General features: G+C 39.8%; 1 protein-coding gene across 9 annotated transcripts in view; it reads left to right on the plus strand.

The window, feature by feature from the left end:
* Positions 1-22,385, plus strand: part of LOC108893640 (peripheral-type benzodiazepine receptor-associated protein 1) — a 61,684-nt gene that overhangs the window by 9,525 nt on the left and 29,774 nt on the right. For all 9 annotated transcript variants that reach the window (XM_018691823.2, XM_018691828.2, XM_018691826.2 and 6 more), the window contains 4 exons: positions 13,792-13,899; positions 14,289-14,417; positions 15,740-15,916; positions 17,412-17,594. In XM_018691823.2, the coding sequence (XP_018547339.1) occupies positions 13,792-13,899; positions 14,289-14,417; positions 15,740-15,916; positions 17,412-17,594 (597 nt within the window). The remainder of the gene's footprint in view (positions 1-13,791; positions 13,900-14,288; positions 14,418-15,739; positions 15,917-17,411; positions 17,595-22,385) is intronic.

Below are 22,385 nucleotides of genomic sequence, written 5' to 3' on the forward strand. Positions count from 1 at the left end.
GGGTACCACAACTGTTCTTTTGTTTTGTTATCACTAGTGATAAGTGATGATTGTGCGTTTGCTAGGGGGTGTGTGTGGCTGGGTGTGTGTGTGTCTGTGTGTCAGGGATGCATTCGTATAAGAATATAATGAATGTCTGTAGTCCTCTGTAATAAGGGTAAAACACAGTTGTAAGAGGCTGAGCAGGTATTGTACAGCAGAAAGAAAGTGGGTGAAACTGTAGCTGGAAGATTGCATTTATGTTCAGCAAACCCCCAAATGAATTGGCTGGGTTATAAATGGAGTATATGGAGAGAGGCTGGTTTAACTGTGTAGGTGATGTTAATCATCAGATCCAGGGTGACTAAGCCCACAGAGCAGAAAGTTATCACATGTATTGTATTACATGTTTCTTGTTTGACTAAAAGTTTGTTGGAGAAACGGAAGATATATTCCTTATGAACAATTAATTAACAAACAAACAAAGGCTCATAGCTTCAGAACTGATTTGTGTGCCAAAATCAAACATCGTGTTTGTTAGCAGACATACTGTGAGTAGATGCACAACCTCTGTTAGTGACCTAAAACACAAGGGCAGTGGAGTGTTTATTTCTGACTTGAATGTAACCGCCCTGCCACGTTTTGCTGCAGTGGTAGGAATATGCATCAACTGACATGTTAGTGATATGAAAAATACAGTATAAAAATGTTTATTTTATTCATATTTTCTCTTATCCTTACTCTCATTCATTAAGTAAACTCCTTTCTGCTGTAGGCTTAAGACAGTGAACAGTGAATAAGAATCTTAAATTATCTGATTTCAGTAACCTAGTAAGTCAAGATGATGACGGTATGTACAGTAATGTACACATTTGTCACTGTTGTTTGGGATCTTTGTTTCAGTGGCTACTGTTTCATCTGTCATTTAGAACCGTTATGGAAAATATACTGTATTTGACTTTGAGCACAAATCTGTAAAGCAGCTGTTAATGTCAGTCATGAAACAAAGATGATTCCTCTAAAGGCTAATGAGCTTGTTGACTGTGTGGTCCTCTGTGATCCACACTCTTTAACACCTGTCTGGATACCATATGGCTGCCTGTCTAGTGATTGTTGTGTTCTCACAATGTGAGTTCCAAATGGAGCCACTGTACAAGAAAATGAATACAATCACTCCACTGAAGGCAGTTATTTAACCTGATGACCCTATTACACACAGCCTTGATTGCTCAGTTACAGTCTATAGGACAGTATGGAGCTAAGGCCAGGTTGGCACAGTCAGAAATCCCTTGAAAGTGATCATTTTTTTCAGTGTTTTTCTGTTGTACGAGTATAACATGTCAGACCCAGGTTTAGCTTCGTCATTTTTTGTTAAAAGTATAGTTTTAATTTACAGTAACTGTGATAATACATTGGTGCCAGGTATCAGTGGCCAGGAATCTTTATATCACACACATTAATTCCAGCCACTGCCAAATCTGGCAATTAAAACAATTCACTTGGAGACCTTAGGAGTATCTGGTCAAGCTGTTTAACTTTGGAGAATGTGCAAGGGTATGCAAGTATGTTTCAGCTCTGATGTGACACCGAAGCCACTCTTTGTTTACTCTCTATAAATGCTGCGGCTGTTCACATAAGGAATAATTTTATCTCAGTCGATCCAGTTAGCAGGGGCATTTCCTGCCTTCTAAAATAACCCAAACATAAGAGTATGTGTTACTCAATCTATTGTCAGCTGTGGTTCTTTAGGCTGTAAATATAGGCTTTGTTACCTTGTCAGCATGTCATTTTTTTCTCTGCTGTAGATATAATGGCATATCTGATGTTCAGCAAAAAATGTGGGGAGCTATTTCACACTACTCAAAGCAGCTCTATAACAAGTGCAGTCATATTTCTCCCACTAAAAAGCAGTATTAAAGGCCAGCTTTTCAAGTTCTTTGGTCAGTGCCATAGTTGCTCTCACCGGTGGAAATTAGTTGAGGTTATTATCAGAATACAGTGTCTATGTAAGGAAAATGTGTTTGGAGTTATCAAGTTCTGTCTGTGTCTGTGGAAGTTTCCTCCCACAAATTGAAGAAGTGCTTCACAGGTGAACTGAAGACTCAGTATTGCCTGCAGGAATGACAGCAGAGGCTATGTGTTCTGTTGCTTGTTACATAAATGGATGGTTGTGTAGATCATTGTATTTGTATATGCACTTGGCAGGGTAGATAAAATAGTTACATGAAAAGAAAAAAAACTTTTAAAGAGTTTGGTACTTATCTGTTGCTAAATGCAGAGTGTTGGGTGTTTGACGCACTGTCGCCAGCCCCACAGGTCACCACTGACCCAGTTTGTACCAATGGGAGAACAGAAAGTAGAGCGGTGTGTCTATATGGAAGCCTTTTCAGATTTTACCACAACTTGCGAGTTCCTGAAACTAATCACAAATCTCACAGAGGATGTATTCAGCCTCATTGTTCTGTTGTCATGTGATGAAACCTAGCATCCACTGTGTTAGACAGGCATGTATAAGGGTGATTAATGGGCTGAATAAAACAATTAATTTTTAATTTTATTTTTTGCCTTTAGTCACATGAATATAGTGACAAAGCTTAACGCTGGTAAGTTGTGGTAAATTGTGTTGTGTATTTTATTAGTAGTGATGATGAGAGATTGAGTTGTGATGTATTTGCAAAATAACCTTATTCTCACACACATCTCTCTCTAGTATTTTGCAGATCATGTTTGGTGAACAAGAAATTGCACAGATGTACATCATAGTTAAAAGTAGGACTGGAGCTAACACTTACTTTCACTGAGTCACCTGTGGTTTATTTTGACCAAGCAATTCATTGTGTAGTCTATTAAACATTAGAAAATGTCTTGTCTTGTTTTGTCTGAGCAACAGCCCAAAAACCAAAAGATATTCAGTTTACAATGATGCAGAACAGAGAGAAGCTGTAATTGCTCACAGTGGAGAAGCCGAAACCAGAGGATTTAGACATTTTTTCTTAAAAATTGCCTCAAAACAATAAAGGTATCAAAATAGCTACTAAATTTTCTGTCAAACAACAGATCTATTAATCTAATAATTGTTAAAGCTCCAGTTAAAAGGCCACAGGATTAGATTTTTTTGGACAATTTAATGTAACAATGTGAATAAAATAACACCTATGTAAGATATATTCCTGTAGCTGACTCTGTATGACTCCTTTTAGCCACAAGGTTTTGTTTTTGTCTGTGTGTGTTTTATTGGCCAGCTATGTTATGACTGTGTGAATAATTGATAGAGCAGTGAGAGGGGACTCTCTGGAGTATTGGCTCAAACATCAGTGTGTGTCTGTCTGCTGTCTGGCTGCAGCGAGGTGCAGACTCTCTCTGTGGAACAAGGGTCAGACATTGTGTTCACTGTCACATTCATTTACAGTGTGAAGTCATTAACTTGGGGCATCACTCCCAAACCCTATACTGCATGTGGGATGTACGCACTGTATACTATAGAGCAGATCCTTAGGCATTTACTCCTAAGTGTTGCTCACTGTTGCTTTGGTGATGAAGACTGAAATGTGAATAAAGCTCTTATAAAGCACTCCTGAAAATGTTGTTTACATTCACTGCCCTGCACCCCCATAGATACATATATGGACTTCTCCCACAGCCCTCCTCTGTCTGTGACATTTCTGCGTCATTTGGTCCAGGTCCCAAACTGCTAGCGAGATTAAACCCATGATTACCTGCATTCCCTCTCACAATGGGAAATACCTTTTGCCTGGAGGAGAAAAGGGAGAGTCACTGAATGTCAAGAAAGGTCACTCTGGCCTTTTATTACTGAAATGCTTCTATCTGTTGTACATTTATTGAACCTGACTTGTGAAGGTTTGGTGTGGAACACTGAAATAGTGTTTAGTTATTTGAATAGTACATCATTATAGTCTGAGACATATAGACTGACACTGACATCTAGACCCCCAGCCTGTTTTTTTTATTCTGTTGCCTTTAAACTAATTAATGTATTGAAGGATAATATAGTTAAAAGGTGGCGTTAACTCCTTGTGTCAAGGACAGTCCAATCAATATTTTCTAACATCACAGACAAATGCTCTAACCCATCAATAAGCTGTTGGCTCAGGACTGGTGATACAGGTCAAGAGAATTCCCAGCGTTCCCTAACAATTTGTCTCTACATTGGAAACATTTGGAGGAATATTTCAGCCTTTTATCAGTTGAGCTCTGTGTGGTGAGATGCTGGCTTCAGTGACAGCGTAGGAGGGGTGATTTTTAGCAACACCCAGAGAGGCGACAGTGTTCCTAGTGGGGCAGGTTTGATGCATTTTTCAATTAATTTTAGGCACTTCCATTTCTGGGTGAGTGCACGGTGACTTGGGGGAGGTCAGCCCAGTTTCTAGAATGAAATTGGCTAAATGGTATTGCCTATATTTGTCATTTGCTCACTTTGACTGTTTTTAACAAAGCTCCAGTTAACAAAGGCAGTTTAACCTGGTCACATTCTTTTTAATCCACTCAACAGCTGCCACAGTATCTAGATGCTGTGTAGTGTTGCTTTAATATCACTTTTCAACTATACACATGGTACTGTGTTGACAAAGTAGCAAAGGAACTAACAAAGACTGCAAAATTAATGTTTTAGGAGAAATACAATGTTCAATATGTGAGTCAATATGGAATATAATATTACATTATAGTGTCAAAGCCAAGCACAGTTGTGTATAGGAGGATGTGAGAGCAATGTGCAAGCCCTTGAATATGTCCTCCGTACACTTTGCCCTATTGACTGATGTGGTTTTAAATGTTAAAGTCTGTTCAGTAAAATCATTGCTAAGTGTGTCTGTTATGCTAAACCACAAATCAAGTTGTTGCTGTTATGATGGCAGGGGGTCGAGTGGCTTGTGTGTATATACAATTTTCTTTGACAAGATTAAGGGTTATATTCTTTGGAAGCTCTCAGGGTTGAGCCTGTGGAGGGTCGGGGGAGAAACAAATCATCTGCACTACATTCTGTCTGTCTCCATCCCTCTACTGCTGACACTGCACTAAAAGGAATGATTTGGTGACCCCTCCTTGTGTTTGCCTTTTGACTTTTAAAAAGCCAGATGTTCCCTGCATGTCTGACACCTTATTAAGCCCTCCGAGGCTTGGGAGATTGTGACATTTTTATTTGTGGACTATGAGATGATGAGGCAGCCATGCTAGTATGGATTTTAATTACTGTGTTGGGAGGATGATGTTATAATGGCTTTGTAAGGGAGATGCCTGAGACAGCTCCAAGCCATAATATATACAAGATCTGAAAGCTGAAGGGATGATGCTTAAACACAGTGACTATGTCCTCCATGTTCTCCATGTTGATTTCTTCACTTAGATTAGGCATAACATTACTCCTGGCATAACAGATGAATTAGCCCATCGCTTCATGAGAATACATCATGACATGAGGCTTCAGCATGGCTTTGAGAGTCACTAGATAGCATGGACTGGCTACTTTACATCTCATCACTGGATTTAAACTAGACAGTTCACACCACATAAAGGTTATGTGGCAAAATTTATGCACATCTTATATTCTAAGCCATGCAAGGGAAAAGGCACTAACAAGCATTTCCAGACAGTGCAATTTATTTTTGCACAACCTCACCCAGAGGACGTTCACATGGGGTGTGGTGGAGGTAGATTGCTGGACGCTTGCGGGGGAGTAAAGGGGTGTCTCGTGTTGGCTCTTTGTTCTGTAGTGCTGTATGAGAGACCCACTAATCTGTCACCGTCAGGCACCCTGGGGAGATGAGTCGTGATAAATACAGGAGGGGATTTGAGAGGACACTTAAGAGAGCTTCTTCATGACTTATATATGAGTATAGGGAGAGAGAGATGCTGCTAACAAAACACCTCAGGCCACAAACAAATTCTTGTTTCTTTTTATAATGTAGTTTTTTACAGAGCTATTTCTCTGCTTTGTTCAAAAGTTGTAGATAACAGCCTCCATGTATCTTCACCATAAGCAAGTATGAAAGTATTGCCATAGCCTTCCTTTTTTATCCCTTAAATAATGTGGAGATTGTTTCCTTAATCACAGTAATTAGAACAAAACAAAGAATGTTTGCAAATAGCATAAGATTTTTTGCTGTAGAGCCAAGGAGCACTGCAGTGTGAAACCACGAGATGTAGGTGGTAACTGAGTACAACAGAAAAGACAACAAAGTATGGTCTACTGTGGAAGACAAGGTGTAGGAGATCAAAACAGATTATTTCATCCTCTAAGTTTTTCATGTCTTCTGAGGATGTTTGACAGTGGAGCACTTCAGGAAGGGTCATTAGAAAATCACTGATGAAGAAGACAGAGATAGAGAGCATCATTGATTTAGCTCTAAATTGTAACACTTCACCGATATTGTCAAGTCCATTAGTATCCACTTCAGTGGATGGGCAGCCATTCTCAGTCTTTGCTGGATATTGTTTTCCTGTTTTCTCGCCTCTACTGGTAATTAAAACTGTGTTCAGGAGTCATTTCTCTGACCATGTGGTGTTTGAGGACTGGGTCAATAGGAGGAAGCCTTTCCCCTTCCATTATTGCAGAGAGCAGACGAGGCCTGGATTAATTAAGACACATTTCCAGAATCAGCAGAATGCTTCCCTCATACCAGTCCTCTGAGCAGCACCACTGAATGAAACTCAGCAGCAAGTGCTTTCATTTTGTGCATTTTTTAAATGCTTTTATAACAATTAATCTGAAGCTACCTCCAGCAGAATTGGAACATTACTGAGATGCATCATAATAAAAACAATGGCTATTCTTTTGTAAATACTGTGTCAATGCTGGGCCTGCTTTCTTTAACTATGCAGGCAGCCGACCTACTGAATTTCAAGAGTTTATGTAACTGTCAGTTTCTCAGTCGCTACTCTGTGTTATCCTTTTTTCCATCCAAGCGTCAGCAGCAGTAAGCTTTGTGCTATGTCTGTAGGAATGGCAGAAGAGCACTGGCAAACAGCTAAACCAGTGTAAATAATGGCTTTCATATTTTTAAGTCCCAAACCACAAATGGTATTTCCACAATTAGTGGTGTGTTGATATATTGCTTTAGCAGCAAACCCTGTGTTTGGTTGATGTTGTACACCAGTAGCAGATTCAAGCTTTTATACTGACTGCTACTTCAGTTATCATGTCCAAAAGAGTTAACAATGGCAGCGTGTGTGTTTGTGTGCTCCTGTGTGCATGTCTGTGCCTTTGTCTTGCTGTCTCCTCAGAGGCTTGTAGTGGGGGATTTCTAGCTGTCAGCTGAAAACGCTGATGTTGGTGTTTCTGTGAAACCAGACTGTAGACATTTCCATACGCCTTACAAAAGCGTGCTGTGGATCCCAGACAAAAGGATAATTTGCTTGTGTGGCCTCATGAATATGTAAGATTAAGCCTCCGAACATTTAATGATCTACTTATATCTTTGTTGATAGGTACCATAACTAAAGTCATCTTACGGCAGAAACTTAACCCAAAAAAAAACAAAAAAACCATCTGCTCTTTTTTCTTTCTCTGAAGCTGTTTGTAGTGTTCAGTTCTTGCATTTGTGTATGTATGCTTAACTCTGCAGTGGTGAACGCAGTGTTTCTACAAACAGAAAGAAGCTCACCGTTCATTTTAACAGCCTTCCCCTGGTGATTTGGTGAATGACTTAAAAAGTGGAAATAGATTGTAGGTCAGGAAGAATTAAACAGGAGATTTTGGGGATGACTACGATATAAAACACTGAAGTTTAATTTACTAGCAGTTCTAACAAACAAGCACTGTGATAACAGATAAAGCAGTCTTTCTGCAGCTTCCACATCAGCCCTGTTTGTGTATTCTGTCCCTTTCTTAGTGCATGTTTTTATAGCACCAATAGAGCAATTACAAATACTTTCTTATTTGATTCAGTAAAACTGTTGGCCTCATCTTCTCTGAACTTCTAACCCCCATATTGTTTTTTCCTGCATGAGCTGCTAAATTTCCAAATAAGACACAAACTGCCCAGTTTTATATGACACTTTGTCTGTTTCTATTTTTTTGCATCTATGTTAGTTCGGCTGCCAATAAGATGCCCACAAAGAGGATGTATCCGAGTAAACCATTTTGATTGAGGCTCTCAGAGGCATATAAAACAGCAACTGACCCAGATAATCAGGTGCTCACTGTACAGAGCTTGTCAGTGTTAGCTTGTTACTGGCAATGAAAGTAATGGATTTGGATCATTTGTAACAAGTCACTTGTGAAATTTCTCTTTGATGATCTTCAGTGTTGGTTCTTGACTCAGGTCATTTTGCTTGTCTATGAAAACTTTGCTGAGGTTGTTTGTCCTGTCAAGGTCAGTAACATATGCTGGTGCTGGAACCACCTGCTGTGTTGCCAAACTGTGACAGCCATGTGATGGTAGAGTTTGTCCTTCTGTGGGCGTACTTTGAGTTTTAAGTATGAGCATAGCCCCTTTCACAAGTGGAACACCTACAAGTCTCCTATATAGAAAATTCAATGACACTCTGGGTGAAACTGTTAGTTTGAAACAGGCTTCTGTTTCACAAGCTGTTTTATAGTCCTCAACTCCTTCTCTCAGGTAGAAAAAGCACCAGAGAGTGTCATAATGAAAAGTTGGCCTAGATGCCACGGCAGCTTTTCACAGCGCAAAATCACACACCACCGATCAACATGGGCTCATCCGCCCGGCTTTTATCAGCTGCAGTCTCACAAGAGCTCCTGCAGAAAAATCACTCAAAGAGGACAATGAGTGGGTTACTTTGGCCAGCTATGTTGTTCATCTTGGCCATCACGTCTTACTTAGAATTTCAGATGAATTCTTAATGAAGTTATAAATGCAAAAAACTATTTCCCACCTTCACAAACAAAATGGAATAATCAACTTTTCCATGTTGACAGCCACAATGATACACTTAAAATGCTAAAAAAAAGTTCTCATCTATGGTACCTATGTTTTCTGGACCCTGCAGGCTGTAAACAGTACCATTATGGTAAGCTCTGTCAGTGTAGTGTGTACGGTGTGAGTGTGTTTTAATAATCTGTTGAGTCAAGACAGATTCAAACAGGGTATAGGGAGATAGCTCCATTAGGCCCATCTGCCCTGCCCAAGGCTGAGGCTCTCCTGACAGACGTTTGTGTAGAGACCCCTGCCCTCTTGCTACTGAGTTACATCTGCCTTGCTTACTGAGCCAGACCCATGTGAAAACAGCACTGCTGTGAGAGAGGGGATCTGGCTGAATGTTAATACACTGGCCTTGGGTAGACCTCACCACCTGCAACCCTTTTCTGTGGCAGCAAGTGAAGCAAAAGCAGGGTGGGTTTTAGTGTGTTAGGAGCCAGCTTACCTCATGCTTAAAGAAAAGCCTACGGTGTGTTTTAGTATGATTCCCAGGGAACAATTACAAGACATGGACGGACTCCAAGATTATTAGAATCAGAATGGAGGCAGGCGGAGGCTGAGTTCACTCTGGCTGGCCTTCCTCTAAGGTGATTGATTGGGTTTTAGCATCACTGTCCTGAGAGGAAGACTGGGACACTGCGACCGACTGACTCCTCTGGTTGACGGCAAAATAACTCACAAGGACACAAAGACTCATCTGAGAGCTGAGGTCCAGTACCTCTCTCTGAATCCTTTAAAGAACGTTTGCTGGTACCCTGCCCTTTTATGTTTAGGAAAGGCAACAAAGCATGGCGTTATGTTTTTTCCAATAACATCTCCTCAGCAAATCTGAGAATCTATCTTGGGTTGCAACAATTTCTGCTCTGGGTAGTCGCAGTGTGAGCATCGCTTTAATGACACTGGGTGGTGTTATTAAGTGTAAATGGTGCCTCCTTTTGCCATTGGGTTACTTTTATAATGCCATCCTCTGGTGTGCCACTTTCACTTCTAACATTGCTGTTGCCCTACTTGGGGGCAGAGTAAAATACTCTCCTGTGTATTGAAGTCATCTTTAGAGAGAGTGGCATTTTAAAATACTTTTTTACTCTTTGAGTTTTTAGGACTTTTCTTCCTCTTCTGTAACATAGGGAGTTGCTATAGTTTGGAGATTTGTTTCAGTTCTACATTGCCATACCTACCTCTGTCTAAGAAATACCAGCCTTACTATTTTCTAATCCACTCTAATTTGTTGTACCACCATTAAATCTGTTGATATTCTAACAACTGGTAATTCAAAGTGAACACTTCATACTGCTGGTTCATGTTAAATGCTTTTCACTGGTATTGAAACCATCACTTCCATTTGATTTTTTTTCTGAACAGTTTCATTTGTTTTACTTTTTACTGCTGTTGTGTGTTACTTTTTATGACAGGTCTGTTTTTGCCATGCTGAGACCCAGAGCTCACATGGGCAATAAAAACTGAGCCAAACAGCACTTAACTAGTAAACCACTAACACGCTTTTACTGTCAAGGAGCTACAAGAATTATTGATGAAACCACTGATTAGCAACTGACTTATCAACTGACTTCTCTCTCCTTGACTGACTCAAACTTGGTTCATATCAATATGTGGATATTTTCAGCAGATCAGTCTAAATTGTTTCAAGGGAGTAAGGGTAGAAAAACAGCCACAGTGAACTGGGTAGATGAAGAGGTGTGGGCAATATCTCTTGGCAAGCCATGCATTTAACTGTACAATTCCTGTGATGTAGTAAAGCACCTTTCCTGTGCAATTCCCTGTGCTTACAACACAGCACAATGCAGGTATCATTTCATTTGACTAGATTTTATGTATATACCTGATATTTTTACCTATAGCACTCCTCTACCCATAACATTACAGTGCAAGAAATAAATCAAGCCAGGACAGTCGAATAAGCAGTGACCCTGTGTCCCTGAAAAATTCATCTATCATCAAAAAAAGCAACTAGTTTGGTCATGAAGTGCTGTTCATAGGTTTTTATGTCAAGCTATACATTTATGGTTGCAGTTTCTCTGTGTGCCCTAATATATCATCTATAGAGGATGAGAAGAGAGGCTCTCACACACTTTATTGTGGGGTTAGTGTGGGTTTGTGTGTGATTTGTGAGCTGTTTGTTAAATTCATAACTTGGCCACAGTCAATTCTGGCATTTAGGTTCCAATCCCATCTGTGACCCTGACTAGAAAGAAGAGCGTTCAGAGCATGAATTGATGTTTTACAATAGTTACTTGTTCATGTTGCAAAACTAAAAGATGTCTTGAAAGAGTCTGACCATCAGTCAGGGACATTAGTTTCTACAGCATCAAGAACCAAGAACAAACCAAATGACTCATAGTAAAAAGTTTTGACACTTGTCCTCATTTTACCTCTGGCAGCACTCCTACTTTATGTTCTAATAATTTATCATTACTTTATAATAAAGAAAGGAAACAACTGATGAAAAAAATATATGTATGTATTGTTGTACTTTTAATCCTGTGCATTAAAGTAGGCAGCCTGAATTCAGAGCAGGGATGGCAGACTGGAGACCATAGATAATTTCAAAAATAGAGTTTAATTTCATGAATATGTGATATAACTTAATGTCAGATGGTGTAATAACTTCTTTAGTTTCCTTGTCACATATTTGAGGCACAGTCATGCTTTAATCACAATAATGAGATAAAATTTTGTCTCACAGTGTTGCTGGTGCCAAGATGTGCTCTAAGAGAGCATTCAAGTTTAAGGAGACTATACTTGCTGACTCAGGACCTGTATTGATTATAAATGTCGTCTATGAAGCATCTTTTTTGCCTACAGTGACAAATCGTAATCACATCTTTGTAAGCTTTTTACAACTAATTTAGACAGTATTGGGAATTTACTAAAACATGCACTTATTTTGGGAAACTGCAGTTGAAGTGTTATTGCATTTTTAACTGTTTTCCCTTGACTATCTTAAAATTCTGCAACCCTGCAGAATTTTGTGCACGTGTATTGTTGCACATCCTTTATTTTTCCATGCTACCACTTGACCAATTTTAATTTATTTTGTAAATTATTTACAAGTTAATGATTTCAAATACTGTGTCTGCTCATCGTGTTACCCCGAAACCATATGGTTTTTCTGGCACTAGTTTGTAAAGCACAAACTAGATATTCAGACAGGATGTCCAATGTTACCATCACAATAGTACTGGAAGATGAACACACAGGAGCCTCAGCTGCTGGTTTAGTAAACAGCTGGTCATTAGTACTGACTTGAATAACAGGTATAGTAGCATTAAAAACCCTCCAGGGAGCCACCAGATCGCCCATCATCTGCAGTTACCAAGACAACACAATCTCACAAGATGATGGTTTTTGTCATCAGGATGTTTAATATAACATTAGTCTTTGTGCAGTTACAAACATGTTCCTGTGGCAGAGGGTGTTTTCAGGTTAGTAATGAGGTCCCAAGAGTATTATGGAGACATACAGTAATGGACCACATCTGAGCAGGTTTACTGGTGTTTCACATGTGGAGCCATCTGTGTCATACTGAAGCACTGCAGTGTGTGGCTGCAGGTTGGGACATTCTGACTGTTTCACACTGTTCAAAATGAACACAGGTATCATCCAGAAGTATCACCTTCCTCAACAATAATTGCTCTCTCATCATACGTAACAAGCCAAAGTCAGTCTAGGTGACTGTTTTGTTGAATGTGTTTTACTCTGAGGACAAACCCTCCCTTCACCTACAGCTTATCTGTTCGCCCTGTCTGTCCATCTGCTCTCACTGCAGCCATTACATTCATGTGTGCCAGGTCTACTCTCTCTGCCCTTCCCTCTGTGCCTCAGGGCTCATTTAGACCATCGCTGACACAGAGACACTGAGGCACAGGGGCATCACCACTTCCAGGTTTCCTCCACATGGACGATAAGCAGCCATGACAGTCTTGATCACCACATTGACTATCTGCCACATCGACTGCTGCTTTGTTCAGCTGTCCCCTCATGAAAAGGATAACAAGCTTATTAGTGGATCACCCAGGACTATTGCACTGTGTAAAACTACCATAAAACCTCATCATGTGTATTTATTTCAACACATGACAAATGACTACAGTCGTTAGATACATACACCAGGTTTGGAGAGTATCTTTGGGAATTAGGTGGATGCTTTTTCTCAGTTCAAACAGCTTTTTTTTTTCGCCGTCCATTACTCTAAAATATAGGTTGCACACAAAAGACCTGAAGCCTGAGACAAATGCTCAGTTTCACCAGTTAGCTGTGTGTGACCACCCTGTTAACATGCTAATGTTTCAGCCATGATATCATCATCAAAGCATCAGTAAAGTTGGAGTGAAGGAAGGTGAATGTTTGATTTGACCACAACCAAAAATTTTGAAATCAGAACAGACTTGAAATCACAGTTTACTAGTATTATTCTCCAGTATGCAGAACCTGAGAGCATTCAAGAAGAACTGAAAAAAGGGCCTAAAATAATGTATAATTTTGTGTATAGCACAACAAAATGAGTCAAAAAGTAATGGGTACGAATACAGCTGTGTCTCTCCTCGTGTCTCAATAGTGGGATGTGAGAGCAGGACTGTCCTTCCCTTTATGCTGAGTTAGTATGGTAATAATAGGTGTTCAGAGCCAGTAGTAGACTGATTGAGTTGGTCTAATGAAAAGCCTTTTCAGCAGGGCTGTCATCTGTCAGCCACCATTAGATAGTGCTATATAAACACTGGCTGATGGTAGAGGAAGGCTTTTCTGTAACTGACAGATGGGACATGATTTAAGCAATACTGTAGAAATGAGAATCGATCCGATACTCTTGTGTGTCTTGGGGTTTTATAAAAACAGAAGAACAAAAAAACAGTAGTCAGTAAACTCTGCATTTGTTTTTGTTGTACTTGTTTTTCAGAATGGTACTGACTATGGGTTCCTGGTACGGCAGAACTCTGAACTCTTGCGAGCCCTCGATGAGCTGGAGAAGACTTGTACCACACTGAGGGAAGAAAATGGCCTGCTGGTAAGACTAAAAATAAGTTTGTCTTGACTGAAGGCTTCCTAGAAAGTAGGCCAGGTGCACAGACATGTCCAATAGAACCTCTTTGTGTGTATTGTTCCAGTTAGGTGCCATAAATTCCTCTGTTTCTTTTTTCAGTGTCATTTATTCAGTTTATAAATAGATAACTAGACTGTCAATGTGTTGGTCTCTCCTCATGTATCTTCTGAATTTCCACTGGTATAACAGGCAGATTATAGAAAAGCACCAGGAAGTGTGTCTCTGACTCCCTCCTCAAACCATTAATAAGCCCTCCTGAATAACTGATTGTGTGACTTTCTTGTTTGGCATTGCCGTGTTAGCATTCGCTGCAGGCATTGTCTGATGATGATGTTTGTTTCCCGTGTGTTTAGCGGAAGAGCAGTGCCCCAGAGACGGAGGAGAAGGTCAGGCGGCTGAGGAGAAAGAACACAGAGCTGGCTGTTCTTGCTAAGAGGCTGGAAGAGAGAGCTCGAAAGCTGCAGGAGGCCAACCTCAAAGTGGTATACCACACAAATAAAAAACCTCTAACATTTTCACAGCGAACTGCCGAGCCTATTTGCCCGTACTCTGACCCAAATGCTGAGAGTGACTCATTATCAAGCACCACCATCCAAATCACCACATCACCATAATGTCCGGTAATGAGTTGAATGGAATGGTTGAGCATGTGATGAATGGGAGCCTTGTTGAAAAATACCAGCACCCTATTGAATAATTTAGTGCATCACTAGAATAGCTGCAAGAACTCCGTTTTCAGTTGGAAGTCCAACAAAAGAGATGAAGCAAAGAAAGGAACAAAGATTACATAAAGCACTTAAAAACATTTACAATCCTCATGAAACACTTTTTGAATTCAGTATTTTAAAACGTCATAATGATGGCTATACTGCCAGATAGGCATTGTCTTGTTCTGTGGTCTTATTTTACAACATGGCATACCAGCTAAGTATCATCTGTTCCTTTACATAGACCTCAGTGGCTGAATAATGGAATCAGTATAGGTCACAGATTTGGTAATGTGCTGGTTAGTAACTAAAAAACAGAGGAAGACAGGCAGTTAAAAAAGAGGGTGCTATTTGCTACACTGATGGCATAAAAACACTAAAATATACAGTAGCTGCAAAAAAATGTGTGTCTTTAATCCTTGACTTCGTTTGAATGTAGGAGGTAGAAATGGGTATGCAGTAGTTCAGGGCATATTTTTTATTGATAACATACCAATTATCCCCAGAAGACCAAAGTGTAATGAAAACACAACTTTAAAAAAGTATCTTAGATGTGATTCACTTATTCATTAGGTTGATAAGTATCTCTTAAAAATGACATTAACACCATGATGGCATCTAACCCAGAACAGTTCTAGTGTAATGAAAAGCTGCACGATGCACAGTATTTCTCTTTGAAGTCTGAAGTAGTATTTGAAGCATGCTTTTGACGTAACAGAGAAGGGACCTTGAAAGGAAAAGAGCCCCCAGCCTCTTAATCTGCCTGAAGTGCTACGGTTGTCCAGCAAACAATTCAAAGACCCCCCCCCGATCTGTCCTGGCTGTTACGGTCACTGGCTGCACCTGTTCCCCCCCTCACCTCCTGCTGCTCTCTGAAGGACAGTATAATGTTGCTCTGTTAAAACTGCACCAACAAAAGCAGCATTTATTTAACTACTGGTTTGGGCCCGATCTAATGGACTGAGTCTAATGATTGATTTTTTTAGAAAGTGAGTTAGTTTGCTTCACTGCTTGGTATTGCTTGTAGCCAGAGAGAGAGTTTGCCTCTGAAATCATCTCTGTTGATTAGTGCATGTTTCCTTCTTGCTCTTGCACAGGTGAATTCCCCGTCACTGATGAGACCCGGGTCAGTGGAACAGTACAAGAGGGCGTTTGCCCGTCAGCGAGCTCGTGACCTCGCCCAGCACGCTGATGCACTGTTGTCTAAGGACAAAGAGATCGCTGCCCTACAGCAGGAGTGCAGAGAGCTGGAGGCAAGGCTGGGCTCCACCAAGGTATTCATGACACTGTTCCTCAGTAACTTTTTTACTCAGCCAACATTGACCTGTGTTCATGAATTTGGACTTGAGCTCATTCTTGACTGAAAGATGGATCAAGTTTAGACCACTTTTCTTCTTAACATATCTCTGACCATCTGTGAACATAATGCCTCTGGCCATAGCTGTCGTCTGTGCAGAGGCATTATGTTTTTGGGTTGTCCATCCATCATTGTGTGTGAAGCATTCATGTTTTAGAATTGCAGCTTCATTGCAGCAGCATCCATATTTGAAGTCTTGTGTGCTGTCATGGCTACAACCTCTGTCCTCTCAGAATCAGCTTTATTGGCCAAGCATGTGAACACATAGAAGGAATTCTTTTTTTGGTTCTCTTAATGAACCTATTCACTACTGCAGTAGAGTCAAGTCAAACTAATTTTAATTATACATCGCTATATCATACATTTCAGGGCACTTCACAATCTGTACAGTAAATGATATCCTTAGATCCTGGATAGCAAAATGGAAGAAACATGGTGAATGTTTTATGTGATTTCTTATCTTCTCTTCATTGTGTTTATTATGTTAATCAATATTATTTAAGGATTGGGTTCCACATTTACTCCCCCATGCATTTGTTTGTTTGTATGTTACTATGTTTTATGTGCAACAAGCTGTTCCAAACAAATTGGCCCTAGTGAGATTAATAGATTCACTTAATACCTTTTATTAAATTCCCCCACTACACATATATTATATGAGTGTGGACAGACAAGTATCTAAACTGCAACTTGGCTGGTTATTGGAGCCATACAACTGCGAGGTGGTAATTCTAGTTGCTCCACTGTGCCACCTAAAGCTATCCCTACCCCCCTACCAACCTACCAACCCTCCGTGCCACAGGCTCATAATGCCACACGCTCGCTCTCTGCTGGACAGCATGGGCTACTACTCATCCTAACTCCCTCCTAAGCCTGTATTACAAAGGCTGCGTCACTGCTGATGTCTAGATGACAGTGCAGGAATAGGCTGCCTTTCTAAGTGCCTGTTTTTAATTACTTGTCCAGTGACTTAGCAGCTGATACTCCTGAATGTGAACATCTGTTGTGTTTAATAATGAAAGGTCTTTAAGGATGAGCTGTGCATTGATCTTGCCTGTGAATGTCTGAGCTGGATTTCTTATTCAACCTAAACACATTCACAGATGTACACAGTGTTCCTTCTGATTGTGTTCTTAGACTGTTATATTCATAGGGACATGTTAAACACTATTTTAGAAGGCTAGTTTTGAAGTCTGTTCTAAATTGCAAGAAAAATAGGATTACATCTCAATTCAGATGATTACAGAGCAATTGATTGAGATGATTATTCTTTGAATCATTTCAGTAACTTGGGATGCAAAGTATTTTCTACCTAAGATTAAAATAACAATAATACTAAATTAATTAATAATTACTAAACTGATGACAACATTATGTGGCTGTCTTTAATGCATGTGTATATGTCTGTGTAGGGCTCCCCTCCTCCATCTGGCAGAGTGGAATTTGAGAAGCTTCTCAGGGAGTCTCAGAGGGAGGTGCTGCGGCTCCAGAGGCAGCTGTCTGTCACATCATCCACACAACAGCACAACCACAGTCCCGACCCCAGTGGCCCTCCGAAGTTGGGGGGAAATGAGAAGGAGGAGGGGGAAGAGAAGGTAAAGGCACCCCATCATATCACAGCACAACACAGCTCTATACTGACCCCTGTTGGTCTTAAGTGATTTTGATAAGTGAACCTTGTCTATGGCCACTAAAACTGATGACATCAAATATAACGTAGACCTGAGATCAGAATAGCAGTGGCTAAGCAAATTCCATCATAGTTGCTTTGTAGTGAGGATCTTTCTTTTTTTAAAATAGCAAGACCAAAATTATCCATACATTGTAACCTAAGTCAGAAGTGTAGAAACTGTAGGACTTTCAGAAAAGCTGGTGTGATGATACTGATTACAGATCAGCACAGGCTAGATTGTGTGTTTACACCCAGGAGAACTGATGCATTGGTATTACAGTTCAGATGGGATTATACTTTGTTTGGTAATGTAGATTTTTTCTGAAACCTAGTGTATGTTTATGTTGGCATGGATGCTGTTTTGCAGCATTATATAATGGCTTGTTGTTGGACCCGATATTAATCTGCCACAAGCCATAATGAGATGATTCCCTCCCTTGAACTTGGGCCTGATCAAAGATACCAAAGTCACACCCTCTGATCCTCTCTGCATTTAATACTGATCTCCTCTGTATTCAGTTCTTAGAAACAGTTCTTCACTGGTAAAGTGAAGAGATATCAGTCATTGGCCAAAACATTTAAATTGCACATATACAGTATTATGAATATATTAATATGTTACGTAATGCAGTATGGGTATTTAATTTTAACATTTTATTTAGGCACAACAGTAAACATCTGTAACGGGGGGATACATTTTAAAGTTACAATTTCAGTGTATTAATCTGTTTATATCACTTTAAAGGCAGAAATCTCGTTTCATTTTTTTATTTTTTTATGTTTTTGGTAAAATTCTCTGCTGCCTGTGAAGTAGAGTAAAATTATCTGCCTGTGGAGCTCAAATGAGAATGCCGATCGTGGTAATCTCTCATTTGTGGGACGCACACACGCACTCCCAGTGGCACGCGCACACCCAGAAAGGGGCCATGTTGTGTGAACTCTAATCCCCTCTAACAACAGAATGGTACAGTCCAGTAATCCGCTCTCTGTTGCTGTGGCAGCGGTGAGAGGGTTTTGGGTGGTAGGTAAGACTCCAGCCGCACTAAAGACTTTTCTATCTCGCCCTGCTCTGGATAACTAGCGGGCCAAGGGAAGCCTTGACGTTGCCACAGATCACACGAAAGGGGTAGGTTGTCTTCTGAGTTTTCTTGTCTCTGTGTGTAGGTCTCAGTGGTCCTTTGCAGCTCTCCTTGGCTAACCACATACACGTCTGCCTGGATGAGGGACTGAAGCCGTGCAGAACTCAAAGTTGGGACTTAACACTGAAAAGTAATCAGTGTCATGACAAATCTGGGGTGTGGGAGAATTGGCTCAAGGCAGCGGGTGTTACATTTGTGTTAGATATTAAAACTACCAGCTTATTCTGAAAGATTATTACTATGTTACATGCCTCATGTTAGTACCACAATATGACTCGCAGCTGAAAGGATTCTTCTTTTAGGTCTCCTAGCTGCTGGTTTTTAATATTCATTCTAGTAAATTCTGTGGTAAATCCCACCCTTGTCTGTGATGACACTGCCACTTTCTTCTAAATTAGAAAGATGGGACATGCATGAGGCCTAGTCAAGGACAGCCTGTCAGAAACACGGTTTTGTAACAGTCATATTTTGGAGCTTCCAGATGTAGAATTTAGACAGACCGACTTAGTGATAGGGTGGTAGAGCGTTTGATTGGTGGACATCGATATGCTCTGTATTAAAAAGAAAATCAACGGCCAGGCCAATCCATTAAGGTGCTTTTAAAAGAAGTGATCCAGTTACCCGTTTCAGTAGTCTGCAGGGATTACATCAATGTGCTTATGGCATTCGGGGCCTGCTGAATGGGATCTGACCCTGCTTTAGTACGCATGGGCCCAGGGTGTAGTTGATCCTTTAGTATACATGGACCACATCAGTGTGAAGTGTCCACAATGGCACCTCGCTGTGTGAAGCAGAGTGCAAGTAGAGGTGAGCTTCTAAGTGAGGACATCGTCTCACAGAAACACATGCAGTGGCACCGGCTGTGGCCTCTGCATGACGATAGACTTTAGACATGGCTGCATTCTTCACCAGGCTATTTATTTATAATGATTGATAATGATAATAATGATGACTTTATGTCTGCATGTCATTATACATCCAGCGTGATTTGATTATTTAATCCAGGTTTACAGTACTACTTTAATCATTCTGTTTTTATGCATGCATAGTTAAGTAATTTTAGATCAGTTCTGTCATGCCCCCTCAGTCTCATTCACTTTTTTAATACACAACTTAAGTATTTGTCACTGGGAAGCCAACAATCACATTTTGCAAATTTTTGCAAAGATCTTGCAATGAACACTTTGATTTTAAAGGACTTTCAGGCCAAAGAGAGCATGTTAGTAGAGATAAGACAAGATAAGGTGTTTAACTTCTGATTTCTGTGTTTTCAAAGCTAAAACAAGTGCTCCTGTTCCCTGTTTTCACATTATGACCTATCATTCTGTCTGTCATAACCCAGTCAAGCCAGAGGACATACCGAAGCAAGATGCCCCCATCAGATATTGTCTGTGAAATTTAACTGAAAATCTGCACTGAAAATAAAACAGCAAGGAAATGTAAGGAGTAAGCAAAACATTTAATAAAACTGGAACTGCTCTTCAAGGCCAAATGTCTTTGAATAATTAGTGTTTAGGCCAGACTTTAAACTCAGTGCCTGATTGCATAGTAAAGAGGTATAAATTGTGTGTACAAATTTCATACCTAATAGAGCAATAGATTCATTTGCATGAATCTATAGAATATTGATGCTTAATTTTCATTGATGATTTAATTTGACAACAGTGGCTTCAGTGTTTTTGTCCACACTGTAAGTGTTGAATGCCCTGGGCTGCTGCTGACTAAGCAGAAATAGAATCAATAATACTACAATAATAAATAAACCAGTAAGAAGTGAATAATAACAGTACATCAACAATAAAGAAATCATTCTGGTATGATATTTGCTCTAATCTTTCAGTGTGTGCATATGTGTATATATATATATATATATATATATATATATATATATATATATATATATACATACACATATAAAATGTAAACACAACCCTGATTGACCCCTGGGAAGTAACTGCTGTCTATATCCAATCCTTAAACCATGTTCTCTTAAGGAGGACATGTTAATTATAATTGCTCATGTGGTGTTGAGATTATCCCTGAAAATGACAGAGACTTAATACGCTGATTGACTGTTTATTACCAATTTAGTCCAATCCAAGCACATAATTCTTTCCACTGTGCTGCATGATTTATCTTTCCAACTTATTGTCTCATTTAAATACACATTTTATATGAACAAAATTATTAACTCCTGAAGCTGAGTGGTCCTTTGAGGAAATATTTACACTCCCTTTCATGCTCTGACAGAATTCACCATCATTCATAATAAATCCATATGAACACCTGTGCTATGCCAGCTTTCACTGATATGACATGACCTGAATTTTGACACAGCAAGATGGGCACAACAATACCACATGGGCTTTCAACATATGTATTTTAGACCTTGCAGTAACATTAAATAAAAATGTTACTAGTAGTTAAGTAGTAACATAACGTAACAAGTACTTTCTTATCTTGATGTTTCTAAATATATAAGAACTTTTCTACTGTATATGGAGCATACAGAATGTAAACATGACTATTTTTTGCTCAAAAATGTAAGACGTGTTTGAATTGGTTGGAGCACTAATTTTCAACTTCAATGATATTTTCTCTTAATCGTCCATATGAGAATAGAGAATTAAACAATCTGCACTATGACCAAGTGAAATCTCACAAACTGCACAGCTTGTTAGGCCACACTAAGTTTTGTTAGGTTAGTGTGTTGGCACATAAACCTTTTGAAATGATTCATAATAGCCTAAGCCTTGGTCTAATGCTCTCTATGACAGTCCCTTTATTCCTCATAACATTGTATAAATGAGGCATTATGTAATATTCCCCCTCTGTGCCCATTCGTCAAAACCATGTCAGAATTATATCACACGTCGCTTGAACCCTGATTATATTTGCTTTGAACTCATCATTGTGAGCTCTCACATTCCCTTTACAAAAAGCATTGCTCTTTTAAGGGATTTGATCTACAGACTGATAGCAATGCATGACATACTGATTCTAATATGTCATCACTGTGTAGTAAGTTAAAATATCTCAACTAGTTAGAAGAAAGGAAAAACAATGACTTTTTTGTAAGATGGCATATTTGATTATTAAATCTGAGAAATGGTTTTGACAAGTTAGGAGTTAACCCACAAAAGCAAATTATGAAATTATGATTAAAAATGACAGGGCTGGGATCTTACCCTACTAATGTATCACTGCCACTGTGCAGCATGGCTGCTAGATTGTAGCAACAAACTCCACACACCTAAGCCAGCCCAGTGGATAGGTAAGAAGAGCTACAAGCTAATTAAGAACCAGAGGGAGACGGACTGGTGTAACCTGGACTAATCATATACTAAGATGGGAATTTTGCCAGGATACAGGGATCATCCGGCATGTCTGCACTTGAAGTGGATGTGATAGGATCTTTAATGACCGACCAAAAGGAATCGAGAGCAGAGAAATCAGCAGAGCACTTGTTTGAGGCCCTCATTCCTGTGCACTGTTTTTGTACAGGGGCCAATGGAATTAGTGCCTCCTGCTGGACTTTCGTCACCACTACTAACACCATCTGGTCCCCTATCCAA

This window comes from Lates calcarifer, linkage group LG20 (assembly GCF_001640805.2).
Source record: "Lates calcarifer isolate ASB-BC8 linkage group LG20, TLL_Latcal_v3, whole genome shotgun sequence".
Lineage (NCBI taxonomy): Eukaryota > Metazoa > Chordata > Actinopteri > Centropomidae > Lates > Lates calcarifer.